Here is a 23404-nt window from a genome sequence, read left to right as displayed (position 1 = left end):
AATTCACAACATTGAATGGACATCCTATAGATGGTGAAGCAATTGTTCACACATGAAGCTCAAAAATATTGGGAAATTTTTTTAATAAGTAAAGTTTCTCCAAATGGTCAAATAAAGAAATGCAACTACTAACATGGTTCTTATACAAACCTTCTCCCTCCTGAACTCTGTGAGCCATTGTAAGATAAAAACTAAAATAGAGAACTTGGCTCTAATCTCTAAGAGCCTATGAGAATCAATTTGGATTATAGTATATCTCTATGTAGCTAAAAACTATAGATATTCCAATACTCATTTCTAGTTCTTTATTAATTAGTCTAACTTATCCAAACACCCATAAGTGGGGGACTCACATACCCAAAACACCTCCAAATATTAGCCATGAGACAACATAAGCATCTCCTATGGATATCGAGGATAACCCATGAAGAAACAAGGGAACAACATACCTCGATTACAACTCGCAACCTCTTGCTCATATGCCACTTGCTAAGGAGGATTCACTACGATCTTTAAGGGACACAAGTCCCAACAACATGAGCACTCCATGTGACCATAGGTTTCCCTACCCGTGATACACATTGTGAGACTTGTTGAACCCCACAACCTCAAAGTCATGGAGCCCAACTTTACCAATAGGCCATCACTTTGGGAACTCATTTCTAAATTTGACAACATGCTAGACATATATTGATAAGTCAAAAACCTGGCCAAGTAATATTATTTATATGTTTGGATGTGCATATAACTTTTGTTCCATTCAAGCCTCCACAAAATGTATCATCATCCAAACAAACGTCCAATAAATATACAACAAGCATGCAAAAAAAAAAAAGATGTTTACTAAATTAGTCCCATCAACTTCTTAGTGCACTTGTTTGCCATGCGACATTTTTAATAGAAAAATAAATATACTATTCGATGTTTTTTTAAAAGTTAGTGCATATCAAGCCACCCACTTTCTAAACTCAAAACCATTTTAAGTATTATGCATAACTCCGGTGGAAGTACTTAGCTGCAATTCATCTACATGGAAATCTTGATTGGAACTACCTCAATGCCTCACGCTAGCAACTTCATTTAGATAGCTCTAACCATGTTTAGTAACACAAAACCTAGGAAGTTAACTCAATTCCCAACATGAGTAAAAGGACCCATTGGGCTGCCATGACCGTGGGTGTAGAATGTCCTACAATGTGTGATGGGTTGGAAAGATATATCTAAATACTATATAGCATACAGCAATTAAAAGAGTAGGGTGTGTGCTAATACAAGTATGTGAAGAAAACAAAGTGAACACCAATATCCGTCTAAAGGCATCCATAACGACTCCAGTGCTAGAAGGAGCCACACTGCCAAAATGAACAAAATGGTATTTGGCATGTTATCCAAGCTTTGCTACTTCACTTTCAATAAGGAAGTGGTCATGGCACAGAGGCAATGCAAAATAAATCTGAGGCACCTCCAGCTCTACTGCCTTCATATCCACCAACCAAGCATTTCACAGCATGCTAAATAGGCCATTTCCAAGACACCACAAGTAATTGAATTTGCAAACCGCGGTAAAGCCAACCGTGCACATTGCTGTTCCAAGCTGTCAAAGCCCTTGCACATTCACGTTCAGAATAGTGTCACTCTGAGCAACCAGAGGAGAATCAAAGCAAAAATTAAGCAGATCAACATAGAATTAAAGAGAGATTGGTTTCCCCAACACCTCTGTGGTGGACTTAGAATAGATATGTTGGCGTCCAGACCATTCCAATAATCCAAGAAATGTGCATCTTCGACACCAGCAACATTTCGAGCAATGGCACCACAGATTTCACAGATGCTGCATCAAAAAATAAACTGCATAAGTTAAGGAGTGTGAGTCTCTCATGAAATTCTAAATCGTGCCGCTTATATAACCATGTTGTTGTATAAATTCACCAATGTAGCAATTGTAAGTACAAAGAGTGGCATTCTTATCTAGAAACATAATGGGAGTCCCATCACTCCACCTTAAGTATCATTATAATCATGCAAGACTTTTGGAGCAACTGCATTGATACTCTACACAAGAAGTTCACGGATCACAGAAATCAGAGTAAACAGCCTCACTGGAATGCACCGTATTCAGAAAAACCAGCCTGCAGAACTATTAAAAGCATCTCATAAACGTCAACCTTAGCTGCTCAAACTCTTGCTCCAAAAGGCTTGTCAGGGCTACATACAGAGGAAAGTATCTCTCTCTCTCTCTCTCTCTCTCTCTCTCTCTCTCTCTCTCTAAATCAAACAATCAACAATTGCACTCTCCGAAAGTGGCCAATGCAGCTTGTGCTGCATATAACTACTGAGCGATCATTGCTGCATGATGTGTGATTGTACCAGTCAATTGTTTTTGAAAGAGACAGCAAAATGCATGTGATAAGACATGTGGAATCACGGAGTGCCAGTGCAAACAGAATCTACCAAAACTTAGCACCAGCCTGAAAGCTCATAAAGCCTGTGCAAAGAAGAGGCCAATCGAAAAAGCTTACCGATCACCCTTGACTTTGAACCAGGCTTCGGCACATCGACGATGAGCTATAGCTAAACCATTCTTACACTTGCATCCAAGTTCTATGGCACCTTCTAATGTGTCATAACCTTGAACAGGCAAGTGGCACACTCTGCATTGATTGCATGGTTCATTATTGAACCCATCAGATTGGCTTCCTGTGTGGCCTTTCTCCAAGTCCACATCTAATGCAGGTTTTGGGCTTCCATACTTATCCTCGGAGCCTTGCTTGCCCTCCCTAGCTGAAGAGGAGGATTTCCGCTCTCCACAATCAAAACCTAAATCTCCACCTTCCACCTTCAAAGAGTCTTCACATGCCACTTTGTGCAAGGCCGGGCTGTCAGCCCCTATAGAGGAGGTGGCACTGCTCTCTACATCACATCCCCATTGGTTCACGGAAACGCCAAGGCTATAGCTTTCTCGCCCTTGGGTCAATGCACCCTCATCCTCTCGTGATGTCTCTTGCGACAAGCTTGTCGCTCCTAGAACATAAGGGGCACAATCATTGTCATCAGAGCAAGAGGTGGAGTTCTCTGCATCAGAGCAAGTAGTGGAGCTCTCTGCATTAGAGGACCACTGGTGCAATGATGGTATGCGACTGCGGGGGTCCTGATCTGAGAAAGCCTCAGCGGATGCATGGAAGGAAGCCATGCACTAGAGCTATCAGGTAACGTTTCTAGTTTGGGTTCGTTTGTCTCTTCTTTTTCTTTGCTGAAAGGGGCAACCGAGTCTGGACAGAAGCTACATCAGGCGGCCAATCAGTCAGAGACGAGATAAACGTGAGAATGTGTGTGTGTGTGTGTGTGTGTGTACAGTGTGTGTGTGCGCGCGCGCGCGCGCGCTCTTGCCCCGAAAGAGTCAAGGGGTAAGGGGGGGGGGGGGGGGGGGGAGTCTGTCCCCAAACATTTTGTCTGGCGTGCTCTCTCTCTCTCTCTCTCTCAAAAAGGACTGCAGACCATAGCCAGTCCTGACTTCTCACACGCCTATGCATTCCCATGCCCTCGAATCAATCCCCAATAGATTGCTCAGAGCATAGGGAACTGGCAGTAAAATCCTCTCTCTCTGTCTCTCTTTCAAGATTGATAGACATTTCTCTGGACCAGATTGGAAAGCAAGGATAAAACAATTCAGTAAGCTTTTCAAACCTGCCATGGCTGCAGTTACCAGTATCGACTATCATCGATTGGAGAGGCCTTCCTTCTTCTACTCATCATAATAGCCTTCTTTTCCTGGGGTCACTGCCAGTCTGCCATGCCTGAGCCCTCTCCTTTGTCCTCGAACTCAGGGAGCCCTCTCTCTCTCGTGATCTTCCCCTGCTCGGGAGTCGGGAAGAGCCCGACATCCAGCATATAATCGTCTTTTGCTTCTCTTTGTCTGCATCTCCCATGAGCTAATACCAATTGCCATTATTCCTTGCTTCCTCTGCACTCCCTTCATATTCCACAAGTTATACATCCGGCTGGGAGAGTATAGGCCCTGGGGTATTACCCAAAAAAGTAAGCAATAGTTAATATATATCAATAAAGAGTAGCTAGGGCTAGGATGGGATACGGACCATAGGGTGTACCCAAAAGGGTATGCAATATTTAATTAATACCAATAGATTGTAGCCTGCTAGGATGAGACATGACGCCAAAGTTTGAGGGGGACCTAGGACAAGATTTGACAGCCTTTCAAGGGGCATAGACCGGGAGCCTGTCTAGCCATAGAGATTGTAAATGGCGTTAAATGTTCAGAAGAGCTTGAGTTGCCAATTCATGTAAAGAGTCAACCCATCGGTGGACAGACCATGAACAGGACTCCATTGATTAACCTTTTGCAAGGACTCAGTAAACGATAACTCACCAAGTCACCCCCCCCCCCCCCCCCCCCATAGGTTAAGCTAATAGTGGATCTGTGTAAGGACCATGAAAACTCCATAGATTCACCCATTAGTGTAACTTTGTAAGGACTCAAGAGAGGTAAAAGGTAACTTTGTAATGATAGTGACGACTCCATAGATTAACCTATTGGTGTAACTATCCAAGGACCATGAAGACTCTCTAGATTAACCCATTAGTGTAACTCATGTGTAAGGACTAAGGAGAGGTAAAAGGTAACTTACTAGTGACGACTTAGGAGACATAAAAGGCAACTTACCAGAGTAGGAGGCATAAACCACCTTGCTTACATGTGCTAGGGGTCAAAAAGTAAAATGTACCACATTCTAATTTGGTAAAAGTTTTACCCGAAAGGCACATGTTTTTTATCCACTTTAAGCCATGACATAGATTCTTACATTTTAAATATAGAATTAATGTGAGTCAAACATTGGACCGTCTAAATTCTTAGGTATTAGCTATAGGTTTTTTGTGAGTTAAACAATGGTACAAATTCTTAGGTAGTAAGTGTAGGTTTTGTGTGAGTCAAACAATCCATACTTTTTATATCTTAATTTTCTAAAAACCTTCAAACAATCCATCCTTTAGTGTCACTCTATTGCCAAATTGTCAATTAAGCTTTGTGCAAAAATGTGTTATTATAAAGTTGGCTATGTATCAATAGTTTCACATCTTTTGGGTACCATGTATTCTTCCCTAAAACATGGAGAAGAACACACCCCCCCCCCCCCCCCCCCCCCGGTATGATCATGCATTAATCACATCAACAAGTCTAGGGAACTCAATGTGTGTGTTTGCACACACACACACACACACACATTCTTGCATATTAAGTATATATTTAATGTGAGGATCCATGTAAATATTTTTTTATTTTCAACTTTGTAAATCCTCAAAACAATGCATCCTTGTGTGTTATTCTATTGACCCCTCATTATCACTGCTTTGCAAGCCCTACATATATGACTAAATCTAGGTGATAAGAATATCAAAATGGTCCAAATCTTTTGTTTGTGTTTTGTATGATGTATATAGTTTAACTACTTAAAAAGTGTTATACACAACTCGCCTCAATAAAAAGATTCAATTGCCAACTTGCTAGGTGTCACTCTTACGGGTTGACTCCTAAGGTCTCAACCCTAATGGTAGCCAAATATCCAAACAAGAGAGAGTATTTTGTAGGAGCAAACTCTATATGGCCATCACCACAATTTGGCAAGGAGAAAAAAAAGCATAGATCTTAACAAACCAATGGTTAGAGGATACTAATCAATCATGTAAGCTACTAGAATGGATCTAGGCAGAAGAATGTTGATCATCGATGGATGTTTCTATGTGAATTCCTTTGATTGGAATTTGAAGATGTTGCAAGCATCAGGAAGCCTTGTGCTTACGTGGAACCTAAATTGCTCATATGCATCCTCCCAAGTTGTAGATTGAATATGGTACACAAGATTTAACTATTCAAGACATCTATAGTTGTACTTCTTTGGCAAAAATGCAACAAAAGATGGGTGCTGACACACCAAATCACATAAAGACAAGCATGGATATGGGGGGTCCAAAGACTGGGCCTGTGAGATTGGAGAGAGAGAGAGTATGGGGGTTATTGTGAACAATTTAAAACCCTTGATCTTTCACATAAAATTGCGAAAGGGTAAACATGATGAAGAGGTGGATGAGACGCTGGCAGCAGGCAACAAGTACAGATAGACCTCTCTCTCTCTCTCTCTCTCTCTCTCTCTCTCTCTCTCTCTCTCTCTCTCTCTCTCTCTCTCTCTCTCTCTCTCTCTCTCTCTCTCTCTCTCTCTCTCTCTCTCTCTCTCCCTCTCTCTCTCTCTCTCTCTCTCTTTGGCACAAGTGTGCAAAGCCTCTCTTTTCTTTTTTCTCCTATGAAATTGTCTGAATCAAGGATAGAAAAATTTATAGCATGTGTTTTGGCCAACCAACAAGTACCAATGATTCCATAGAGCTACACTAATACCACCTCTAATCTATACCCAAATATGATGTAGCTTTCCCATTCCCGTGTTACAATTATTCCATAAGACCATGTCATTATGATTATTTAGTTGTGTAGAAACATGGCGTTTGTTCAAAAGTCAAAAGTCTATGGTAAAGAACTCTCCATGATTTAATGAAAATGTATAGCACTTGACAAGACCATGCTATTTTCATTTACCTAGGACTCTATAATGTGCCATAAGGTTTCAGGATGGGCAATATTTACAAGGTTTGATTGGGGGTTTTTATAGGGAAGTTAGGGGATTACTTTCCATGAATGAAGAAGGAAATCATCGTGTCTAGTTGTTTCTAAAGTGCGATTAGTGTGATTGGGAAATGGGGACCAAACACCCATTGAATGTGGTGAGACTTCAATATTTTGAACCTAAGAGTTTCTCAATATAAGCAAACTAATACGACGATTAAGACAATATTTGTTTGTACAATTGGCAAACTCATTCAAAGTTAATGGGATGGGTGTTCACAAAATCGTGCATCAACCCCCCTTGCAAGCACCCCTCCCAATTTCAACTCACTCACACACACACACACACACACACACACACATTAGCAGAGCATCTTGTAGCTTATATATGTAAAGAAAACTCCAAATTGGCCACCTCAAACCTCGCATAACAATGTTTGAGCTCAAGTTGCATTTTTAAAGGGTCTTTCTAACCATCTTCAATTTAAGATGCTACTCATTGTACAATTGAGGCGATTAGCCCAATTGTTTTATGAAACTATACGTAATGGGGTAGCTAGGTGTTCATGTTCATAGGGCCACCAATACTAAGATAAATATTCAGCTTGCCACTTATTTTTACATAGGAAACTTCACTTTATGGCCTGTAATACTATGACAATACTATCAACTTTATGCTATAATGATAATATTTATAAGGGGAGGGTGTGTGTCTAGACATCTATCTATCTATATTTAAACATGATTATTATGTCTATATAGTATATATTACTATAGTATATTATTAAGGTTATGATTATGTTATTAGGCATAATAAATATTCTATTATGTAATGTAATGAATATACATTGTATAGTTAATATTATAATTATTTATGTCATAGAGTTATAGCTAATTTTTGGCTTGGGTATAAAAAGGCAAGAGGGTGCCAATGTAAACATCTTTTACACAATTCATTTGTAAACTTCTCCATTCTTGGAGCTTGAGGGTTTCATACCTTCCCCACCACCATTGAGGATGGATACTCAATGCCCACCATTGCAAGGGGTAGATTTCTTATAGCAACCTCTCATCTTGATTCTTATTGTACCTTGATTCAATTCAATTATAGCTACCCTATGCTGTAGTTTAATGCAAAGTTTAGCTATGGCATGGCTATGGCTAGTTGTTTCGCCTGTGTTTTCTTGATTTCTTGGTTATTTTAATTCAAGATAGGCAAAGTTCATTTCAATGGTATCAGATCCTTTTTTTTAAATCCATTGGCAATGTCATTTTCAAGCTTTGATCTAGTTACTAGCACCATTGTAGGGTAACTAGAGTTAAATATTGGTCATAGATCCTGTTACAGTTTAAATAGTGACTACTCGAGGTTCTCTACATTAAGTTGTGACTATCTTCAAGAATCTTGGAGAAGATCTGAAGAAGAATGGCAATTTCTTGGACATTTTAGCAGCTCATGGTCAATAAGAGGCATGTTTTGGAGGTTCTTGGTCTAATTGAAGTTAACAGAGATTATGAAAAGTCTAAGAATGGTTACTTTTTACTAATCAAGAGTTTTTCCTCTTTCTCTCAAGATTTTGTATGCAAGCTTCCATGGAGTTATTTGCTTCAATCTTTGTTCCCCTTCCACTTTTAGCTCTAAGAATGGCATAGGCGTCTTCCTTGCCTTGAACACTAGCTATGGAATACCCCTTTGCCTTGGTTTCAAGGCATGGCATTCAAGAGGACATGGAGATCATTCAGCGTGATTTGTGTTGAATTATAGTAGGCCACATCATCATTTGGTTAAGCCATGGCTCCTATACCTCTTATAGTGCTCAAATCAAGCTCATGACTCTCTCATCAAGAGTCGTTGGTTGCTACATTCAAGCTTCTTCCCTTCTTTTTGAGTCATTGGTGAACCTTGGAAACCCTAGCTATGGTAGTTTCAAGATAGCATGGAAATTTTGGCAATTTCTTGAAGATTTGAGAGGGTATTTGTGCTCTTTGGCTTTATGAAGCAAAGTGCAAGCTTCCATGCGCAACATAGATCTAACATTGAAGAATCTCAACAAGATTTGGAGTACTCTTGTCTTTCCACTTTGGGAAAAAATAAGGAAACCACAAATTTTTTTACATGTTTGATCAATTTAGGTTCAAATCATGGGGATTATTAAGTGTGTTACTCAAGGGAAGTAAGAGCAAGGCCATACCATGAAGAATTGATCAACATTGAAGTAACCTATCAAGATTTGTGATATTTTTCTCTTATTGGATTATTGTTGAATGTTGAAATGACTTGGTTTTTTTTGTTGAATTTTTATTGTTTTTTAGGGCTAAATGGTTGAATTTTGATGGATTTTGTGTGATGATTGATTGTTTTGGAAATATTTGAGAGTATTTTGGATGAGGTTGATTATGTTTTGGAAGCTCATGATGATTTACAGTAAAGATATGAGGCTTTGTGATAATCTAATAGGTTCTTATGCTTTCTGATAGATTCTGTTTTGTTTTGATTTTCTTCTGTATGAAGGATGGAGTAATGATTAATGGAAGTTGAGAATGTTTGAAAGCTCATTGAATGGTTTTTGATAGTTTTAAGTGGTTTTAGTATGAGTTATGTGGTTCTAATGTTTTATGTTGAGCTTGTGTAGAGCCTTTGTTCCTATTATGTTATGTTATGTTCTGTATGACTCTATAAGTGTTATGTGGAATGTATGTGTGACTTTGGGAAAGTTCTCTAGCCTTGGAAAGAGGTGAATGTAAGTTCAAAAGAGCTCAAGGAAGTGGAAGAAGCAGCTGTTGAAGACTCAAGAGAAGATTGGAGTGAAGTGATAGTGATGAGCTATGAAGAGTCATTGAAGTGGCTCTGGTGACCTTTCATATCAGACACACCTTTTGGAAGGGGCCTCCACAACCAAAGAAGGGTTATTGTGAGTGATTATTGAGTATTGTAGTGAGGAGATGATATATTATTGATTGATTGATTGATTGATTGAGAGAGAGAGAGAGAGAGAGAGAGAGAGAGAGTCATACATAGCCAATTCTATGCAAGACAATGTATCTACATATGAGAGATTATGAGAGAGGAAGCTGTAAAAACTTTGAATATGAATACTATGTGATTTTATTTCCATTAAAAGTGGTGTTTCTCTTGTATTCTCTTTTTCGATTGATGAATTCTATGAAGAATATGAAGAGCATGATCAATTTTGTTGAAGTTAAAGCCGTGGGAGATTGTTTCTATGATGCTGCATGAAGATTTCTTGCTCGTGGTGTTCTTTGCCTTGTTGTGGTTTGCTAAAGAATGAAACAAAAGCTTATTTATGATAAAAGATAGATTTTCTTGCAGTAGGAACCCCTTTTCCTTGGTGTCCCTTTTGGGGCTCCATGTTTTTATGCACAGTCGGGGAAAATTGCTATCAACAAGCATCAAAAGAGGCTGAAAATGAAGGAAATAGCATTCCAAGAAAAGAAGAATTCAATGGATTCTTGCAAAGTTTCTTCAACCATTGAAGAATTGGATATTCTTATTACCAAAGACACTTTCCACAAGAAGTTCATCCCACAATGGCCGAAAAATATTACCATCATGATGTAGCCTCTAAGTGGTGGACTATTTCCTCTTTCTGTTGAAGCAACAGAGATGTGCACCTTAGTGGCAAATTGTTTAGGAACGAACTGAAGTGCAAAAATAGAGAGAATAACCATCCATGAAAGATCTAACATTCATTGAGAATTTTTCAGATATCATCAAGTGGGATATCATGAAGAAGATTTAGGAGTTGTGGTCAGTGGAAGTTCACGAAAGCAAGAAAGAAAATAGTTGGAATTTATTTGTGGTTGCTCAATAGCAGGACACATGGGATGCATGGTGCAATGACAATCTCCTATTTGCCCAATTAGCAACCCATTGGAAGTTGGTGGATAGAGTATTCTTCACAACATACACTATTAAAACCATCAGAAGTTGGCATTACTATGATGATTTCACAACAATCCTTAGAAGAATGAGTTTTGATACCTTCAGAACAGAATACCTTCCCCTCTGTAGCAGCTTGAAGGCTGAATTCAGAGACATAGAAAAGCAAGAATTAGAAGATATGTTGGCCAAAGAGTACTTCAGAGACTGAAGCCCCCTCTAATTCTATTTTGTTGAGTAGAAACCAAGTGGTTGGAGCCAACCCCTTGATGAATGATGCAATCAAGAGGCAAGCACTAGAATGAGTCCAGAGGTATGTGAGAAGAGAGAAGGCAAAAATCAAGGCCAAGAACAAGCTTGCAGCAGAAGCCTCCTTTGACGCCTTAAAAGCACTCTTTACAGAAGTCCTCATGGCAACTCAAGGTTCCCTTCCTACTCAAATCCGTCCTAAAAATATCAATGACAGGCCAGTAAATATAGTCACATTGCCCATTTTTAAGGGAGAGTACAATGAAGATCCTAATCTTCATGTAGCAGAGTTTATGGTAGCATGTGTGGCTAACAATACTAGAACCCCCGAGCATTGGTTAGCAATATTCCCCGCCACTTTCAAAGGTGTGGTGTTTCAGTGGTATGGGAGACAAGCATCCGAAACTTTTGGCACATGGGACAACCTAAAGTTGGCTTTCCTCACTAAATTCAGGCGAGAAGGTTTTGAAGAGCGGATGTGAGAGGAGTTCATGAACCTAAGTCAATCCTTTGGAGAAAGAGTAAAAGCTTATGTCTCGCGAATGGAATCCATACTGAAGAGATGGACTAACTATCATATGGATGAAGGCATCTAGAAGGGAGTTTTCCTCAGAGGTCTACAATTCGAAGCTCACAAGTTCATGGAATTGAGAATACTAGTCAATCTACAAGCTATAGTGGAGGGTGCAAGAATGCATGAAGAAGTTGAAGCAAGGTTGGCAATGACCTCAAGAAGAGGAGTCTTACCTCCTCCCATGCCACAAATGGTATACCTACCAAATGCAATCCCAGGGATAGTTCCCTATCCCTATCCCTACCCCCAGATGCAAACAGTGCTACAGTACAATGCACCTAATCCACAATGGATGTAGATGACAGTGCCTCAAATGATGGTTCAACCACAACAACAGTGGAATCCTACCCATTGGAATCAACAACCCCAAGTCTCAATAGGAGCTCTGAATTAGAACCAAAACAGAGGAACCTCTGGATCAACCCAACCAATGTATGCAGTGATTATAGAAGCTTCCCAAAACCCTACTACAAGTACTCTAGAAGGTGAAAATCTGAAGGATTACCTATTCAACTCAATCGCAACAAGTATCAAGAAAGAGCTTATGGATGTGATTATAGAATATCTATAGACGTTGAAGGTGAATACCGCCAATATATCCACTCTTGCAGTAAGTGGGAGAGATGTGATGCGTTCTAATATTGGTGTGAAAAGTGCCATCAAGTGGGACATTTAGCCATTGAATGTACCCGAAAATCAACCATTCTTGGAGCCTTTTGTTCATACTATTTGAGGAAGAACCATACAGAGGATATCTACTCTCTGAAAGAGATGCATGAAAGAAGAAATAAAGATGAAGATGCAAGATTCAACTTATTGGAATCCAAAATGACAACATAGGACATTGGACCAAAGCCTAGGGAGTTCGGTCCAAATTTGTTAGAAGACAGGCATAGGAAACCACTATAAGCAAGGGAGTATAAGGGCAGATGAGTGTGAATAGCCCTAGGGGTAGGGGAAATCCTAACCCTAGCTTGGTAGAGGCTATATAAACAACCTATGGGTCACTATCAAGTGTGGGAGAGTGTACCCAAGTTGTACTCTAAGCAACTTAGTAAGCAAGATTTTGTTCTTGTACTTTTAGCTCTCTTCTCCCTCTTATGCACACATTCCAATGCTGCAACTCTGGTTTCCAACATGGTATCAGAGACATCTCTGATCTTCTCAGCTTCCCTCAACCTCAGCTATCACTAAGTGCACATGAGCCTTTACCTCTTTCATCTTATCCTTCTTTCCTACATAGCTGCCTGCAACCTACCTCCATTGGAGGACTTGGGGAGGACAAAGGAGGCCATATCTCCTTCTGGTTTCTTCTAAGAACTTCTTTCCTATCCCAGGATGAATCAAACTGGCATGATAAACCTTGGGATTAGTCGACATCATGGGCAGCATTGTCAAAATCCCAGAAATGGCACAGTTTCTGACAGCGTGGCGTCTTCAGGTGTGGCGTGGGCAACAGGCGACGCAATCACAGCCACCACCATAGGGCTTTGATAGCCCCCCTAGTGGGCCATCCTCCCACAAGAGGGCTTCCAGAAATTCCTCGCACAGAGAGAGATCTCTACCAAACCCTAACTGTGTATCTTGTGGCAGCCATAGCCAGTAAGCTCTAAGCTTGACATTTTGTCATTTTTTTCACTCTGAGCTTCATTAACAGTGATTCTAATCACTGAAGTATATTCTCTGAAGCTTATTCGAGATTCAAAAGCTCTTGGGCATGCTCAATGGACATCACTAAGTGCATTGGGAAGCCGACTTCCAACCGAGTTTCATTCAAGCATTTCACTAAGCTTGACATTAGTGTTTCTAAACACTAATCATGAATCATCTAATCATTTGCTTGCTGGGTATTCACTAAAATCTAGTGAGTTTTTTATTCCTCTTCGTATATTGTTGTAAGGTTATGTGTACAATTATAAACACATAGACCATCATACACTAGAAGTGTATTGCATACTATGAGTGACTTTCTTTCAAGTACACTGGTCAATGAAATCAAAAGGATGAGTGTCATTGTACTCTCCTCGGAATCATCAGCAACAAGCATTGAGATCATAGACCAACCTTGTCCAACACAAGCTTCATCCACTAAGCCATACCACAAGGAGGAACCTGAAGTCCAATCTAGGTTTACTTCATTAAAACCTAAAAAGACTATTAAACCTCGAAATAAGTTTGCATATAAGAAAATACCACCACAGTCATACTTTGAAATATTACATTTATATGATTTTCAGCCTTTCTCTTCATTGCAACTTTGATTTCAAATTGTCTGATTTGCTTCCGCATACAGTGGAAAATTTGTAAGGGACTAGACATTGCCCTTGTCCTAACAAGTGGTAAGGTCTTCCCAATGACCACAACATATGCTGATGTCCATCCTCAAATTCGAAAGTTTGATGGCAAAGATTTCCACCCATGGCATGTACTTATAAAATACAAAATGATGGAAAGAGGGTATTGGCCTCTCATTCAAGGCAATAGAGTTGTAGAATCTACAAATCTGGTTGATATAGAGGATGACCAACGTGCTCAAGCAATCATAATGTTACACTTAGATGAATCCCTAATTCATCATGTTGATCAACTAAACACTGCTAAAGAAAAATGGGATGAGCTTGAAAAGCTCTATGGAGCCACTGGTAAAAATACTAAAATCTTCCTTAAATTTGAATTCTTTAGCTTGGAATATCGATCAAGAGAAGATTTGGGAAAATTCATCTCTCATATGAAGGGACTTATGGCACAGCTTGCCTCTATACAAGCTCCAATACATGAAGAAGATGCTATTGCTATTCTCCTAAAAGCTGTAAAACATGTGTTTCCTACTCTTGTAACCACTCTCACCAACATTCCAGATCCTACATTGGCAAGTACCATTTCAATCCTGTTTGGATGAAGAAAAGAGGAACCACAAAGAAAGCAGCAACAGTTAGGCATCTTCAACTTCCCGTGATCAAGTATTGGTACATATAGCTCTCACTAGATGTTCTTTGTGTAAGAAAAAAGGACATCTTGTAAACAACTACTGGAAGAAGTATCCCGAGAAGATGAAATGTAACAAATGCAAGAAGATAGGGCATATCACTAGTAAATGCCCCAACACTCCTGATATACCCAAAGAATTGGTGGCCAACTATGCCTCCAATTCATCTGAAGATCGTGAGTTTTGACTCTTTAAATCATCTACCTAAAACAACCTTGTAAGCTTGATTTATAAAGGCATCCCGAAAAGGGGGGGAACATCTTACATGCCTTGTAATCCAATGCCACCCTGGCACTGAGGGGGGGTGTTAGAAGACATGCATAGGAAACCACTATAAGCAAGGGAGTATAAGGGCAGATGAGTGTGAATAGCCCTAGGGGCAGGGGAAACCCTAACCCTAGCTTGGCAGAGGCCAGCCTATGGGTCACTACCAAGTGTGGAAGAGTGTACCCAAGTTGTACTCTAAGCAACTTAGTAAGCAAGATTTTGTTCTTGTACTTTGAGCTCTCTTCTCCCTCTTGTGCACACATTCCAATGCTGCAACTCTGGTTTCCAACAAAATTTTGGTCCAAGGATGTTTCCCTGTCAAAGTTACAGAGGACGACAGTCTAGCGGTGGCTAGAGATCAGAGGTGGAGTATTAGAGATGTGGAGAAAAGGGTCATATCTCACCGAACTATCAAAACCCTAGAAGGTTTGTGGATTACAAACCCTTATGCAGTCAATGCGAAGGAGAAGGTCACACTCCAAAAGATTGTCCAAGTCCAGCTTCTGTGAAAGCTACTCGTGATACCCAATAGAAGACCAAAAAACCTGCTTCTAATTTGGTGGAATTGAAAGTGGCTGCAATAACGCATGCAAAGAAAGGAGAATCCGTAGTTCCAAAAGAGAACGTTCCCTCTACAAAGACTATGAAGTTAAACCTTCCTAGGGAGAAACAAAATAGTACAGTATAGAACAATGTAGTTCAAAGCTACAAAGAGCCACATAGACAGTTGTAGAGACAGGACCAGAGGCCTAGGAGATAGAGGATGCCAAAGCACCTCCTCAAGGAGGTGCTTTGAAAATTCTACTTAGTTTTTCTCATATATCTTCGCCATGTATGTGCATAACCCTTCAAGTGTAGGGTTGCATAACATACCTTTGCTTCATCATTATGTGGGTAGAGGGTAAATCACATTTCTAGCTTGTTGATCTATTTTTCTAATTCCATTGGGCGAGGGGTTATCTCCTTTGAATTGAGATATGCTGACATTTTCCTTACATTCTTTGTCATAGTGATAATGTTGTCCATTATTATGGGGTAAACTGATTGGCTGTTGTCTATGAGAGTAATTGCAAAATGTTTGTTGTCCATGATTGTTAATAAAACAATGCTATTCATTTTTTTTGTTGCCAAATGAATGATGAACAAATGAAGTATTCTCATGTGACTAATGATTTTGATTGGGTTGATAATGTGGCATCATGTCATAAAGATCTTCATCATGTTGAAATCTATCATCTCTCCTTGGTTCCTCATTCATGAATGTGTTGACATTGAACATTCCTTAGTTTAGGCACTTGAGTATTCTGGGAATAGAACTATATGTAGAAGGAATCACATCTATGCATGCCATTATCTCTATCAACATGCTAAAAATTATCTTGCTATCCATTATTCTTTGAAAAGTTATAATTGATTCTTCCCCTATTCCATGAATTGGAAGGGAGCTAAACTATTTCTTTGACTTTTTATGCTTATAGGTTGAATGTACAAATTGATTGGCTACTTTAGACTTTGCATTATCATTTGGAAGTGGTACACCATTGTCTTTTGAAGGTTAATTACTTTGCCATTTGTTACCCAAGTTATTGAGTATTACAATCATTTGATCAAACTTTGCATCCAATATGTCATTGTGTTGTCCAAACCAAACTTTTCAAAATGGGTAATCATTTGCTCAAACTTGTAATCTATTGTATGATTTTGTTGGATGATGTCTTCATTCATGCTATCAATCCTTTGTGAGAGTTGTTGATACTCATTTGACTCATGGGATACATTAGCTTTAGCCCTAGGTTCCAAAACTTGAGGATCCCTTGGCCAACGTGTCTCGTCATTTGTATTGTTATTGCCCATAACATTTTTCTCTTGGTTTTTTTCTCTTATGGTTGAATTAACCCATGCATGATAGTTAGCCAAATCCTCATTCATGTTCTCAAGCACTTGCTCCTACTTCTTGTTTCTTGCTATTGAAGGAGGTGTAGTAGTAAAGGTCTATATGTCAATAAATGGTTGATATCTTGGGTGTACTCCTTCAATTGCTTTGGTTATTGGCTCTATATAAAGCTTATAATGGGGGGGTAAGGTAGATTTAGTGAGATATAAAGTTGGAAACAGGTCATGGATAGATCCTAGTTAAAATAGTAAACCTTGTTTAGCTCTATCTACATTGACCACTTGTTAGTAAAATGACCATAACTTTTGACTCACATATCCATTTGCCAAAATTTTTGGCTAGAATTGAAGGTAACTTCATCTTCTTTGAATGGAGCAGAAGAAATCTCTATTAGAATCAAGATATCTATTTCTTCAATTAATTCTTTGTAACTATCTAGAATGAAATAACAACTTGTATGCACCTATAATAGCATTGTTTAAGCCCTGCTTTACCAAATATGATCATGGATCATCATGATACACATGTGGCTATTAAAATTCTACCTATATATCCTACAAGTAACATACAAACACTTGTGTATGACATGTAAACCTGTAAATTCTTACAATTCCTTATGCTCACAATCCTATTTTACCCTGTTTTAGTGCCAATGATCCTTGAGTCTTTTCCACTATTTCCCAAGTGGTATTCTATATTCCACCACCTATGGGGAGGGATAAATGGTGGATAGGGCACCTAAATGGCTCTCAAAATTTGAAAGGTATGCAAAGTTCATTCAGGGCCAAGTTGTGCACCCCTACGGACTCCTAAATAGCAAGGGAGGGTCACCTCTCTTTTGTCTTGCCATCTTGTCCATCTTTGACCCTTTTCTTTAGTTGGTATGTATACATGGGAGTGCTAATATTATAAAAATCAAGAATAATATGCATGGCTAAAATAAAATCTTTGGGCATTCAATGATATGTAAGAATTTAAAAGCTCAATGAAGATCAATGAGGTCTTAGAAAGGTTTACCTTTAGTAATCAATGACTCACTAAATTACTAAACTCACCTTTTGCAATTTCTTGGGTTTATCAATGTATAAAATTAGTAAAAGACTAAAAATTAGAGATTAATTAACACATATGCAAGGAATTGCTTAAAATTTTAGATACCAATGTACTTGAATTCATGAATCAATAATGGAAAGTATTAATGAAAGCAAACAAGCTGATAGGCTAAATCATCAATCTCATACTGATTGAAATTCAATCTTCAATGCTTAGGAACAAAAGTTAGTCAATTAATGCTAAAAATTACAAGCAATAAATGAAGGTATACTCAACCTAATCTCTCCTTTAGCAATTGGTTATGCTTCAATATATGGAAATGGATAGATTTGAAAAGTGTAGATGAAGTATCTTTTTCAATGCTTGATGAAGAAGAATGTTGAGCTTGATCAAATTCCATCACAATAGTTGATGGAAAATCCACATAAACCCTCCAATGATGGGAAATCCACTTAAAGCCTCCAAATAGACATGGAATTGCCATTCTTGAAAAATGCCTTGAATAATGGCTGAAGAGAAGTCCATGCTCCATGATGAAACTCCAATCCTCAATAAGAATTAAGAATGCAAGAAGATTCAAGACATTCTTAACTATTCAATAATTGGAGCCCCAAAAGGAACACCAAGAAAAATGGATTTCTACTGTAAGAAAATCTATCTTTTATCATCAAAAAGCTTTTGTTTCATTCCTTAGAGAACCATAACAAGGAAAAGAACACCACAAGCAAGAAATCTTCATGTAACTTCATAGAATTCATCAACCAACAAAGAGAACACAAGAGAAACACCACTTTGAATGAAAATAAAATCACATAGTATTCATCTTCAAAGTTTTTATAGCTTCCTCTCACAATCTCTCATATGTAGATACATTGTCTTGCATAGAATTGGCTATCTCTGACTCTCTCTCTCTCTCTCTCTCTCTCTCTCTCTCTCTCTCTCTCTCTCTCTCAATCAATAGTATATCATCTCCTCACTACAATACTAAATAGTTACTCACAATAACCCTTCTTTGGTCGTGGATGTCCCTTCCAAAAGGTGTGTCTGATATGAAAGGTCACCAAAGCCACTATAGTGACTCTTCATAGTTCATCACTGTCACTTCACTCTAGTCTTCTCTCGAGTCTTCAAAAGCTGCTTCTTCCACTCCCTTGAGCTCTTTTGAACTTACATTCACCTCTTTCCAAGGCTAGAAAACTTTCCCAAAGTCATATATACATTCCATAGAACACTTATAGAGGCATACAAAAGAGAATAGAACATAACAAGAATAAAGGCTCTATAGAAGCTCAACAGAGGGTTACAAAGGTCAACAGAAAACATCAGAACCACATAACTCATACTAAAACCACTCCAAACTATAAAAAACCATTCAATGAGCTTTCAAACATTCTCAAATTCCATTAACATTACTCCATTCTTCATACATAATAAAATCAGAACAAAATAAAAGCTATAAAAAAGCATCAGAACCTAACAAATCATCACATAGCCTCATATCTTTACTGAAAATAATCATGAGCTTTCAAAAAATAATCAACCTCATCCAAAACACTCTCAAACACTTCCAAAAAAATCACTCGTCACACAAAATCCATCAAAATTCAACCATTCAGCCCTCAAAAACAACAAAAATCAACAAAAAAACCAAGTCATTTTAGCATTCAACATATCCCCACACTTAATAAGAGAGTATCCTCATGACCTAAGAAAAAGGGAATACAAGTTCAGTAAATAGCTCAACTCGATCTTCTTTAGCATCTTCAATAAACCACCATCTCTTATAAACAATAGCAAATCATAACACCTTCGTAAAGGATACAAGACATTTTTCATCTTTGCATCTTGAAATTTCTATCCACAATCACCATCACTGTAAATAGTCGAAAAGAGAGCTCTCAAACAAATCCAATATTCAGCCACCACGAACTCATCACATAGAAATTAACACAACACAAACACAAAACAACCATCCAAATGGCACCTCCAAAAGAGAGATATATCATTATGAATCATAAAAGATACATCCATAAGTATCAGTGAAGATGACCCCTCTTGAAGGCTTGATGATTACAAAAACGATCCATGGATAAGGATTCATCTACAAAAGTTTTTGGAGGACTCTAGAAGAATTGAAGGCAACATATCCTTTCTTATAAAACAAGGTCTCTGCTAGGCAGACAAAGGGCATGAAAATATAGTACATCCAATTGTTGGGAATCAATTTTCACATTGACTTTCATTCCTAACTTTGGAATTGCCTTTTGATCATTATTATGTAAATGCCTATGCATATATGCTAGATACCAAGCAAAGTGAACTATCAATCTCACTAAAGGATCTGGAGATTGTGAATATTGTTGGAAAAAATGGAGATAATTTTGATATGCTTGACTAGCAATCATCCACTTCCCTAGAATTAATGACCAATTAATTTGCGATAAGAGAATCAACTGAGCTCCATCCTCTTCTTCTTGGAATCTTTGGATCAAACCCTTCATATCCACTAACCAACTGAGGGGGTTGAGAAATAGAAGTAGTAGAAGATGGAAGAAGAACTAGTACAAGAGGATGAAGAGATGGGTAGGAAAAATCATAAAATGAGGAATAAGCTAAAGAAGGATTAGCCGATAATTTAGGCGAATCGATTAAGAAAGGTGTTAATTGATAAGCATGAAAAGTGGAAGGAATATGTATAGATGGGGAAGGACAAGATGGAGAAGGGGAAAATACTCGATCTTCAATGAAAGAACAATAAGTAAAGATCGAAACTTGAGGGGCACCTTGAGGTTGGAAAAGGAGAGGTAAAATAACTATTGAATTGGATTTATAAAGGGAAAAATAAGCATCGTACCGATGGGTGGATGGACCTAAAGTAGATCTATGATGATAGGTGTCAAAGAATGAAGTATCAAATGGGGTTTGTTTAGAAAGATAGGCTAAAAGATCTACCCTCAGTTGGTTAATGTTCTACACATGATTAGAGGCTTTGTTCTCTTTGGTTCAGGACTACAGAATCAATCGTTGTATGCCATGAAATGTCAACACAAGCAACCAATTCGGAAGAATAACACTGGAACATGTCATCTATCCTCAACTCCAAATGCTGGACATACAAAGAAGCCTGTAGGGCTACATCCCCAACATACCAAGCTAGATCTTCATCATCTCAAGCTAGATCTTCATCGTCTCTGGAATCAACAAATCACCTCTCAAATACATATAAGACACAAGCATAGTATCCGAAGTCACAGAGTCTTCAAAGACAATTCGAAATACTTCTGTTAGCAAGTCAGAAGACCAAGCCCCACTCCAACCATCCTTTGGAAGAGGTAAATCCACCGTTGAGAGCTTAATATAGAAGGCCAACTTTTGCTGTTGATAATGGACGAAAAAGAAATGATTGAGAGGGACATATTCCTGATACTGCTCAAAAGAAGACCACAATAAATCCATTCGAGAATGCAATCTTTCCACCTTGGCTTGAAACAAGGGTCAAAATGTAGCTTGTCTTTGAAGAACTGCCAAGTTTGCAAGGGACAAAGTAGAAACTGGCTGCCTTGGACTCTGTGTAGTATACCGAGATTGATCCAACTAGTATTTGAGTTGCTGGATCTGGGCATTACTTTGGTCTAATATAGCTGTGGTGGATTTAAACTTCTCTTCTTGGGTAGTTATTACTGCCTTCATCTCTTGACCCTCCTTCTGGAACCTATCCTTCTCCTTTGTTACAATAACAACTTGAGACCTACTGTCTGCCAACTGAGCTTTCAACGTAGAGATTTCATCTTTCTGAGTATCCATGAGCTTAGTTTGCTGCTCCATTTGTGTATAAAGGTAAAGAAAATTCTCCTGAGAAGAGGCTAACTCAGTATTGGCCTTAATTAGATCCTTCTTAGATTGCTAAACTTCTTCATAAAGTGAAGAATAAAGCTATTGTGTGCAGGCAGTAATCGAAAGTTCAATGGAACTCTGGATATCCTTGCACAAAAAAGGAATGGCATCTCCCATTACTAGGTAGTGCACAGAAGGAATAGTAATGTCTAGCATCCCATCTCTATGGGCTCTGAAAGATTTGGCTTCTGAAGGAAAGCAAGCAATGTGGTGCAAGATTGAGCATGAATGGTAACAAGAACTGGAGGAGGAGGAATTGGCACTGATTCAGCCACCCTCTTAAGGCATTTTCTCTGCAAGACTAATGGAGGGGGAGAATCATCATCCTCAATGATCACATTAGCATCTTCATTAGGAGGAGGAGAAACTTCGGGAGGATCAATTGGAGGTAAAAGGACTTCCTTAGCAAGGGCAACATGTGTCAGGAAGACATAAAGGTAAGACCCAAAGGTGACATTAGTCACATTTCCTCCAGTAACTCGGACAAAATGTTGATTCGTCTTGGACAGGAGGTAGGTACTCTAATCAATAGTGATGCCTTTCAAAACCATACGGGAAGCTGTGAACAACTTCTTGGAGAGGTAATGAGATGGGGTTTTGGCAGGCATAAACTTGTCCTGAAGAAATTGGCATATTTGCTTTCAATGGGGATTGGCAATCATGGAGACACTGACCCCTGACGTGGTAATAACCTTCTTTAGATCCATAATATCTACTTCCAAAGGGGATTGGAAATCATGGAGACACTAGCCCTTGACATGGTAATAACCTTCTTCAGATCCAGAATATCTTGAGTTTGCTTTTGCAACAGCTTCAAAATATTATCATTGGAAAACAATTGATGAGCAACATGGACAGACTTACCATGATATGGCAGACAAAGAGCCTTGCCCAGGCTCTTAGGCATTAGAAGAATAGTAGTACCACTGGCAGAACTAGACCTCTTACTGTAAGAGGCTAGAAAGTGATCATCACAGAGGGCAAGATCACCTGGAACTAGCGGTAAGGAAAGACCCACAAACTTGGATAAGCCCGCTTTAGCAATAAGGTCCAAAATCCAACAATAAGGAGTAATCATGCGATACTAGAGGGACATACTGGATTGGGGGAGGGATACGAAGCGCCATTTAGATGGTTTTACACACACACACACACACACACACACACACACACACACACACACACACACACACACACACACACACACACACACACACACACACACACACACACACACACACACACACACACACACAATCACAGTGAATGCCTGCAAAACAACAGGATAACCATAAATAAGAGATCAACCAGAATAGACACACACAGATGTGACTGACCGACTAACTACCCCAAGCATCCCACATCCTAGAAAAAATTCGGCATGACCTCTACACACGTGCGACCAAAAGCTTCATGCGATGCAATACAATCAGACACCCTGGATCCCCGTATCAAGCAGAAAAGAAAACTACAGACCATCTCCTTAATCGTGTCATAGCAACCAAACCATAATACAACAATAGTCCACAACATGACATGACCATAATTTCTATAATCAGGTTTGATAATAGAAACAACTCGAAGGACTGCACGTGCCATCCCACGAAGCACATTTATTGAAAAGGAAAAAAGTACAATGAAGGGAATTAGTTTAATGAATGGTTCGTTTTTAAAAATTATTTAAAAATGGGCAAAATTTTATTAGGTGTTAAACCTTTTTTAAAAAAAGGTGTTTCCTTCTTAAAATGTTAATTACAAATTATTAGGGTGAAGCGGTGCTTTAAATGAAACTCGGACTCCGATACCCAGATTGAGGTCTGTAAATGTAGATTCATTTATTTGAAATTAATGGTGTGTGGAGCACTTTTTTGCCAGCATTTGCTTTTTATGATGGTTGGTTCATTTTTAATTAAAATTACGTGTGTCTGTAGCACACGAAGTGCATGCTAAGTGAATGG

General features: G+C 38.8%; 1 protein-coding gene across 3 annotated transcripts; it reads right to left on the bottom strand.

Moving 5' to 3' along the window:
• Window positions 1-1111: 1111 nt before the first annotated feature.
• Window positions 1112-4007, bottom strand: LOC148029747 (uncharacterized). Of its 3 annotated transcripts, none has more exons than XM_087686059.1 (3): window positions 2520-3658; window positions 1715-1831; window positions 1112-1605 (listed from the first exon to the last, which is right to left on the bottom strand). In XM_087686059.1, the coding sequence occupies exons 1-3, from the start codon at window positions 3188-3190 to the stop codon at window positions 1512-1514; spliced, it is 882 nt and encodes a 293-aa protein (XP_087542185.1). In that variant the 5' UTR covers window positions 3191-3658; the 3' UTR covers window positions 1112-1511. The 3 variants fall into 3 exon arrangements, 2 of the variants coding, with proteins under 2 accessions (XP_087542185.1, XP_087542184.1); XM_087686058.1 differs by having other exon boundaries at window positions 1112-1594; window positions 2520-3657; XR_015692094.1 differs by lacking the exons at window positions 1112-1605; window positions 2520-3658 and adding an exon at window positions 3685-4007 and having other exon boundaries at window positions 1697-1831.
• Window positions 4008-23404: the final 19397 nt, after the last annotated feature.

This window comes from Lygodium microphyllum, chromosome 10, assembly GCF_053477565.2.
Source record: "Lygodium microphyllum isolate KBCC chromosome 10, Lygodium_microphyllum_v1.1.10, whole genome shotgun sequence".
Taxonomy (NCBI): Eukaryota; Viridiplantae; Streptophyta; class Polypodiopsida; order Schizaeales; family Lygodiaceae; genus Lygodium; species Lygodium microphyllum.
Note: the sequence above shows the minus strand (reverse complement) of the source record. Positions and strands in the feature narration are given on the sequence as shown.